Source organism: Etheostoma spectabile, chromosome 8 (assembly GCF_008692095.1).
Source record: "Etheostoma spectabile isolate EspeVRDwgs_2016 chromosome 8, UIUC_Espe_1.0, whole genome shotgun sequence".
Taxonomy (NCBI): Eukaryota; Metazoa; Chordata; class Actinopteri; order Perciformes; family Percidae; genus Etheostoma; species Etheostoma spectabile.
In genome coordinates, this window is record NC_045740.1 from 19,192,983 (window position 1) to 19,202,165 (window position 9,183).

At 41.0% G+C, this 9,183-nt stretch overlaps 1 protein-coding gene across 1 annotated transcript in view; it reads left to right on the forward strand.

Moving 5' to 3' along the window:
* The first annotated feature begins 311 nt into the window (after nt 1-311).
* LOC116693737 (E3 ubiquitin-protein ligase TRIM21-like) overlaps nt 312-9,183 on the forward strand; it is an 18,737-nt gene continuing 9,865 nt past the window's right edge. Inside the window, 3 exon segments of the mRNA XM_032522951.1 lie at nt 312-382; nt 8,424-8,599; nt 8,601-9,171. Coding sequence (XP_032378842.1) covers nt 8,433-8,599; nt 8,601-9,171 — 738 coding nt within the window. The 5' untranslated portion in view covers nt 312-382; nt 8,424-8,432.

Sequence of the window (9,183 nt, forward strand, 5' to 3'; positions counted from 1 at the left end):
GAAGAGAAGTGAAATCACAAATTCACCAGTGAGCTGAATATTAGAGAGTAAAGAGACACAGGGTGTTCTTGAAGATCTTGCTCTGACCCGTTTTGTTACGTCTGTTACGCCTGTATACTTTCATTGTAGAACTAATTTGAAGATCCAAAGAGTCAAAGCTCATCTTGCTCCAACGCTACGTCAAGGTATTTACCAAAGAGGCAATAACACCGCCCTCACGGTTCTCCACAGAGAGGTGGAGCAACAGGGAATCCGGGGGAGCTGCAACATCACATTTCCCAGAGTAAAATCATTTCCTGAAGTTTTCTGTTGTCCCTCTAAAAGAAACGTTCAACTAAATCCAGCAGCGTTTTCTCAACAACAGAATCTCTGCCGAGCACCGGTGAGTACACTGAGACAAAATGCACTCACATCTTTTTTACCATATACACAATATTATGCCAGAGAACGGTATATTTTGCCAAACTACAAAATGAAGGTAAAAACACCGACAGCTTGTGTTCAAGTTTGAGCTCATTTTCAGACTTTTACCAAGCTGTTTCTTTCCCGTAATTGGGAAATATGATTACATTACATCTTAATAACAGCATGTGTATGCAGCATACATATATACGGCAATATCTATATCCAACAAAAAGAAAAAAATGACGCTAGATAAACTATCGAAGGATGAATTGCCCTTTGGATTGTCCAACCAGAGCACAATGTTGGATTTTATCTGGCAACTTTTATTGCATCTATGGTCATAAACATGATGTGACACATTTTGATCAGTAGTCTTGAACTTTGAACCCGGTTCTCTCATTCTCTGTAGTTCCTAGCCTTGTTAGGACAGAACAGCTGATAATATTTACTACGTCAACAACTGGTACGACCTCAAAACCCAGCTCTACTCAGACAGGAAGTGAGGGTTGTTGAGAGAAGTTATCACGCTATCTTGCAGTTTTCATTTCCCCATGCATGCATGAGCAACTGTTGTCTACTGTATTAATAATTAGACTCATTATTTCAGATATAGTTATTTATCACCCAGCCAAGGTAAATGTTTTGGAATGAAGATCTTATTTTCTGAGTCTGATGAACTGCACGTCTAAGCTCTCCTTCGCTCGCAGCTAATTCCAGGACCTGATTGCATAAAGAGGTGTCTAAGTTAATCAGACGGTTAATAAATGAAGATTAAGGACGTCCATTTATTCCAACCTTTTCTCACTCCCAACTCGTCAATTACTGACGCTTTGTCAGTGTTTCTCAGCGTCAGATAACGACGCTTAAAACCTAATTTACGTCAGTTTAGGACAAACCGGGCCGAGCAGCAGCTTGACTGCAGCGCTATAAGACCAGTCCTTCCAGAAAAAGGCTGAGTTTTTTTGTGATTGTTGTAAAAATTCCTTGATTATGCGGCAAGTTTTATTAAACTAAATGCGATGGAATTTGCAGGATATTTATTCAATTTTATGCCATGAAATTGCGGAATTTGCAAAAAGTGCGGGAACTGATGAAAAAGAGACTGTTTTTTCTTGACACATAATTACGTCCTTTCATAATGTTCCCATGGCAACAGGCGAAGATGGCTGCTCTTGTGTGAAGTGAACGCAACATTTTTCAACTTTCTGCTAAGATATATGTGACTTTTTTGCAACGAAAATGTGGGGATTATGAAATAATGCAAGACCTTCAGATCAGCACTTTCTGCGGCGAAAGTGAGGCGTATTTGAAGAAATGCGGCCCCCGCATAAATATGCCGACGATGGCTGATTATGCGTTGAATTAGGCGATCGCATAATCACGTTTTTCTGGAGGGACTGTAAGATGACATAGTATAAAAGCGACAACAGTAGCGAGTATTATGAAAGAGAAAATAAGGATGTAGGTTAAGATGGTGGATGGGTCAAACAACACAGGAGACGGATGTTCATGTTCTTTTTACCCCACTCATACTCCTTAACCCTAAGTGGTTCCATACACATTGAAAAATGACACCAAATTGGTCCCAACCCAGACAAAAAGTTGAGCCAAGGGTCCCTACCAAGCGCATTAAAAGTTGAGTAACAAAAGCATCCAGAATGGCACAATTAATTAAAACTATCTGTTAACAATTTTGTTTTTTACACTTTTTTTCCCCACAGAGTGTTGATATGGCTGCTGCCAGCTGTCTGCTGACTGAAGATCAGTTCCTGTGCTCCATCTGTCTGGATGTGTTCACTGATCCAGTCAGCACACCATGTGGACATAACTTCTGTAAAACCTGCATCACTCAACACTGGGACATTAATGTCCCCTATCAGTGTCCTAACTGTAAAGAGGTTTTCAACACCAGACCTGAGCTACGAGTCAATACTTTCATCTCTGAGATGGCTGCTCAGTTCAGACAGTCCGCTCAACCAAAATACATCATCAACAGTTTAGAGCAAGGGTTCAAACCAGCAGAAGTTCCCTGTGACGTCTGCACAGGAACCAAACTGAAGGCCCTGAAGTCCTGCCTGGTGTGTCTGGTCTCCTACTGTGAGACTCACCTGGAGCCTCATCTGACAATGTCAGGTCTGAAAAGACATCAGCTGATCGACCCTGTGGAGAACCTGGAAGGCAGGATGTGTATGAAGCACGATAAACTGCTAGAGCTGTTCTGTAAGACCGACCAGATGTGCGTCTGCATGCTCTGCACCATTTCAGACCACAGGGTACATGATGTTGTTCATTTGAAAGAAGAATATGAAGAAAAAAAGGCCGAGCTGGGGAAGACAGAGGCTGAAATTCAGCAGATGATCCAGAAGAGACGACTGAAGATTCAGGAGATCAAACACTCAGTGGAGCTCAGTGATGAAGATGCAGACAGAGAGATGGCAGACGGTGTTCAGATCTTCACGGCTCTGAAGGAGTCTGTTGAGAGAAGCCAGGCCGAGCTCATCAGCACGATCAAAGAGAAGCAGAGAAAGAGAGAGAAACAGGCTGAAGGCTTCATCACAGAGCTGGAACAGGAAATCTCTGAGCTGAAGAAGAGAAGCACTGAGGTGGAGCAGCTCTCACAGTCTGAAGACCACCTCCACTTCCTCCAGAGCTTTGCCTTCCTCAAAACTGCTCCACTCACGAAGGACTGGACGGAAGTCAAAGTCCATCCACCAATTAAGGGAACTGTGGAGAGAGCTGTGAATCAACTGGAGGAGGCACTCAGTGACCAGATGAAGAAGCTGCTCACCGAGGCCGAGCTGAAGAGGGTCCAGCAGTCTGCAGTGGATGTGACTCTCGATCCCGATACAGCACATCCCAACCTCATCTTGTCTGATGATGGAAAACAAGTTAAGCATGGTGATGTAGCGAAGAATCTACCAAACAATCCTGAGAGATTTGATAAAGGTCCAAATGTTTTAGCAAAACAGGGCTTGTCTTCAGGAAGATTTTATTACGAGGTTCAGGTTAAAGAGAAGACTCACTGGTATTTAGGAGTGGCAAGAGAGTCGATCAACAGGAAAGGAAGCATCACACCAAGCCCTCGGATTGGCTACTGGTTAATATGTTTGAGGAATGAAAATGAGTACAAATCTTGTGCTGACCACGTAATCTGTCTCACTCTGAAGTCTCGTCCTGAGAAGGTGGGGGTCTTTGTGGGTTATGAGGAGGGTCTGGTCTCCTTTTATGACGTTGATGCTGCAGTTCTCATCCACTCCTTTACTGGGTGTTCTTTCACTGAGAAACTCTACCCACTCTTTTGTCCTTGTAATAACAATGGTGGTAAAAACTCTGCCCCTCTGATCATCTCTCCTGTCAATCATACTGAGTAGAACAACCATTTGATTTTCTACAAAAAAAAGATTCACTATGATTTAATTAAATACCAACCTGGTCTCATGGCAGTTTGTGAAATGGTCATGTTATTTTTTTGTTAACAGTAACACAATTTGTTTGTTCAGAACAACGGCCACTGGGACACGATCCACGGTCTCTGGGGGACGCAACAACGGGGAAATGAAACACCACACACAGGATGCGCTACAACAACAGGACGGTTGTGGTTAGGAAAAGACCAACGGGGAAAGGAACCGCTGCAGGTGGAAGACGATCATAGACAGTTAAAGAAATTGACCAACAGATCCCGTTGTTCTGGACAGAGACTAGTGAAGTCTGTTAGAAGCTCTTTCCCGGTGTTGCTGAGCGTTACTGAGCAGCCTCCAACTGAGCTGGAAGACATAGATGTGACGTGAGCAACCTGTCTGGAAGCTGTAAGTCTTCTGGTAGCTGTGCAAGAGAAATCTCAATCATTCCCAATCAGCAGAGATGGAGAGGTAGGTATATGTTAGGAGATAACATAGGCACAGGCTAATTACTGCTAACTAACATGCTAGTTAACATTAGTAATTAAACCTAGACAGCTGATGGAAGTCCAAACTGTCTGCAAGTTTCTCCTGACAATACGGTAATTTGTCGACTATGCGACGGTAAGTTGCGTGGTTTTGACACAATCATTAGCCTATTTTAACAAGAAACATCTGCTACGGAGCCATAACGTTAGATACAAGATAACGGAGCTTTTAATACTTTGTCGTGTTTCTTTAGAAATAAACAACGGACAAATAGAGTCAATGGGATGCTAACGGCGGATGATGGCTTGGTAGCATCATAATGGCGCCATAGAAGCTACGCTTAGAGAAGAGAGGCTGACCCCCAGTCTCCGGGGTGAGTCCATTTCACAAACTGCCATGAAACTGGGCTGCAAATTCAAGTATATTTATATTTATTGGTGATTTATGGTGTATACATTTTTGTTTTTTATATTCTGACTTGGTTTTTTACCCTGTCACAATGCACCAAGTTTCCAGCACCGATTGATATTATCAAATGTAGTCTAAATCTGAGTCCAAACTGTTTTAATGATAGCTGGATAGATTCTTCTAGAAGGATGGAAAAATGAAGGGGGGGCCTTTAATCCAACAGTGGGCTTGTGAGATGGATAGGGTGGTGGTTTAAAAAAAATGTCATAACATCAGTTTGAATTATTGAATGTATACACTACAAAAGTATTTATTTGGTTTACAGATTATTGTCTTTAATCTCATTTTATCTAATTGTCTTTAATAGGATGGTTATGTCATCTTTTCTTCATATTTGTCTAAGTTTGGGGGGTTCAGGAAGGATACTGGTTATTGTAAATTTTATGTTCTGTATAAAAAATAAATAAAAATTGTTAATCATTAAACATAAGAATTGTTGTATACTGTCATAAATTATCGAAGAGCAGTTTATGACTAAGACAAGAGAGTCACTTTTATGTCTTTTTTCTTTTTAAATGAACAAAAGCAGAATAAAGTGTTTATTGTGTCTGACTAAGTTATATAGTTTTTAATTAATATCAAACCTGAAGAAAACAGCTGATGCTCTTGCTCTCACGCTCTTAATGAATAACTACTAACTACTGAAGCAGATTACATGACTGCAGGAGCATCAGGTCCAAGTCTAACTGGTACAAGTTCTCTGTCTAATGTAATGATGAGTTTTGTGTTTTGTAGTTTTTTTTTTTTTTAACTTTCACTTAAAAGGTTGTGTACTTCAACTACTTTTAACCCTTTTTCAATTATTTTTTTTTCTTTTTCTTACAAACAATGGGCCGGCGAAATAAGCGTTGAAAACGTCAACATTAAAAATATCTAAAAACTTTGGAAAAAACATCAAAAAAGCACCCACAACATTAAAAAAGTGACAAAAATGTCGGAAAAAGCGATAATAATGTTGAAAAAAAGTGACCAAAAAGTTTTAACAAGGGTTAAAAAGGGAGAATCAACTGCAGTGGTCCAATCAGAAAATTTCTCCATCTCAGTTTTAACCTTTTATTTTCCTTCTTCTAACAATGTTTCTCAAAGAGTTAATAAAACCTCCCTCACAGAGATCCCCCGAGAGGAGGAGCTGGCCTGAATTGAAAGTGAAAGTTTGTCTGAGCAACAACAGAGCTGCAGAAGAGACAACTCTCTCCGTTCCTCTCTGAAGAAAGAACTGGTGAAACAGCTTTTTCTCAACATCATCTCTGCCAAACACTGGTGAGTACACTGAGACAAAATACACTCACCAAATAATTGTTCAAAGTTAAAACCAGAATCCAGAACAAAGAAACAACGTGACCACAGATAAAGTTGGCCTGCTAGAAGCCAACTAGCCTTAGATTCCCTCTGGATTGTCGAAAAACAGAGTTGGATGTGATGTCTGAAAGAAAGAAGGTACAAGGTCTACATACTCAGGTACTCAGTATGTACATGTATACAGATTGTAGGTATTCTACTTAAAAGGGGCTGTACTCAAAATACTGAAAACTAAGTCTCTCACAGACTGTTTCCTATCTCGTGACATTTTGTCAGTGCCCTTGACTCACAAAGCACTCACATGCATACGTCTTATCAACTCAGATTAACACACACACACACACACACAGCAGGGAGTGTGACTTTATTCTCTGCTCAGGAAGCCATTACTCCACCATATCTTTACAGAGCAAATCATTGACTATTGTCACTGCCCAATGTGAGGTGAGTGCAGATTTGAGTCACGTATGAGTCACTTAGCATATAAGATGCTAACGAGAGATTTCTGTAATGTCAACAAAGTAAAAATGGACCTACTTAACCAAGTTGGTTCACTGCTGGCTACAAGTTAGCATCCAACACAACAAAGGCTGTCACTTGAATGGTGCTTTGAGCTGACGTTAGAAATCAAACTGTCATAGATAGCTAAAATGTTTTTGAAATGACTGCTAGATTAGCTACAAGCTAGCAATCAAACACAACAACCAAACAATCATAGCCAGATAGCTACAACGTTTTTGAAATGACTCCCATCTTCTGTTATTGTTCGTAATGAGAAAAGTTTATTATTTCCTGGATTTCACAAATTTCAGTATGACAGTTATATTGTAAACCGTTTACATCTGAGCATGCGCGACTCAAACCGGCACTCTTGATTCTGTTAACAAGTCGCCCTGCGGTGTAGAGTGGAGCGGGTGTGGCCACTGGTTAACATTAGTTAGCTAACTTTAGCTTGCTACTTCCACCCACCTAACATGCCTTTATAATACACAGAAAAATGAGCCAAACAAAGTTGTCACTCTGGCAATAGCAAAGTGCTTTCCTACGATGTGACAAGGAGGAATGAATGAAACATTAAAGCTATAGGGCGTAGTTTTTGTCGCCCCCCCCCCCCGTGAGCAATTCTAAGTAATGACAACAACACTGTCGGTGCGTCCACGTCATACAAGTCTTACGTGATCACACACAAGCCCCCACCCCTCCTCCATGCAGTTGCTAGTAGCCAAGGAGGACACGGAGGATTAAACCTCCTGTTGTCCTCGGGTCAAATTTGACCCCTTTAAAAAATGTCTATATCTGAAATTTGGGTTTCTTTTCAACCAAATTACCACAAAAAATGGATTGGATTCCTTTCAACGCTTTTTGCAAATACGATTGATCAATTTCATTCCTCTGATCTTAACTTTTAGTCAAAATAATCCCTAATTTCTGCTTTTTTAACTCTAATATTATGAATAATTCTATATAAACAAGGGTCGTTGACCATGAATTCCAAAAAGTAGTAAAACTAGTGCTAGCAAGGTGGTGTTAGTGAAAGTGTTAGTGTTTAGTTTATTGAAAACTAAAAAAAAAAGTCTGAAAAAGGGACAAAAATGTCAAATATTTGTCCGTTTTTGACCCAGGAGGGCACAAGGGTCATTACTTCACTTGAGTTTCTGTGCGGGAAAGTCACCGGAAGCCACAATCTTCTGAACATAGTCGCACTGAGAGATCCAGAGAGAGTTGTGTGGAGCTGAGAGTCTTAATTAGCTTTGTAGCAACTCATTTGGCAACGGCTTGAATGCAACAAGCGTTCATTAATATCTAGAAGTTACGCACTAAAGCTTTAAGTTGTTAAATTTGACGAATGTAGAGGCCGGCCAGCTAGTCAATAGCTATGTTTCCATCAACACGTTTTAATCCGAATTGAGTGATATCAAATGAAAAATGCCTTATGGAAACAGTCCAATTTGATGGAATTTCATGAACATCGACTCTAAGGAAATACGTTCAGTCTCATCGGATTATATCTTGATTGATATTCGGCTCATGCAATAAACGCTGATGGAAACGTTATTTGCTGAATAAATAATGAATTGCAATTTTTTTAGGTCATTTTATGTTTGCAACCCGTCACAAAACAAAGAGGAAGATGTTTTAGTTAATTTCCGCACGGTATTTCCGCTTGGTTTGCACACATGGCGAATTTATTTTTATTAACAACCATGGTGTATATTTGAGTGTTGCTAAATTGGCCCTTAGCTGCAACATAACAGAATTTAGGATGACTCTGCTAATATTCCACTAAGGATAGTTTTATATTATGAAACAAGTAATCAAGTGATATGTAATTAGTTTTGGTTTTTACACCTTTGTCCTCAGAGTGTCGATATGTCTGCTGCCAGCTGTCTGCTGACTGAAGATCAGTTCCTGTGCTCCATCTGTCTGGATGTGTTCACTGATCCAGTCAGCACACCATGTGGACACAACTTCTGTAAAACCTGCATCACTCAACACTGGGACATTAATGTCCCCTATCAGTGTCCTAACTGTAATAAGGTTCCACCCCAGACCTGAGCTGCAGGTCAATACCTTCATCTCTGAGATGGCTGATCAGTTCAGACAGTCAGCTCAACAGAAAGCAAGCAGCAGCAGCTCAGAGCAACACGTCTCCAAACCAGGAGAAGTTCCCTGTGACGTCTGCACAGGAACCAAACTGAAGGCCCTGAAGTCCTGCCTGGTGTGTCTGGTCTCCTACTGTGAGACTCACCTGGAGCCTCATCTGACGATGTCAGGTCTGAAAAGACATCAGCTGATCGACCCTGTGGAGAACCTGGAAGGCAGGATGTGTATGAAGCACGATAAACCTCTGGAGCTTTTCTGTAAGACCGACCAGATGTGTGTTTGCATGCATTGCACTGTTTTAGACCACAAGATGCATGATGTTGTTCCTCTTAAAGAAGAATATGAGGGAAAGAAGGCTGAGCTGGGGAAGACAGAGGCTGAAATTCAGCAGATGATCCACAAGAGACGACTGAAGATCCAGGAGATCAAACACTCAGTGAAGCTCAGTGAGGAAGATGCCGACAGAGAGATAGCAGACGGTGTTCAGATCTTCACGGCTCTGAAGGAGTCTGTTGAG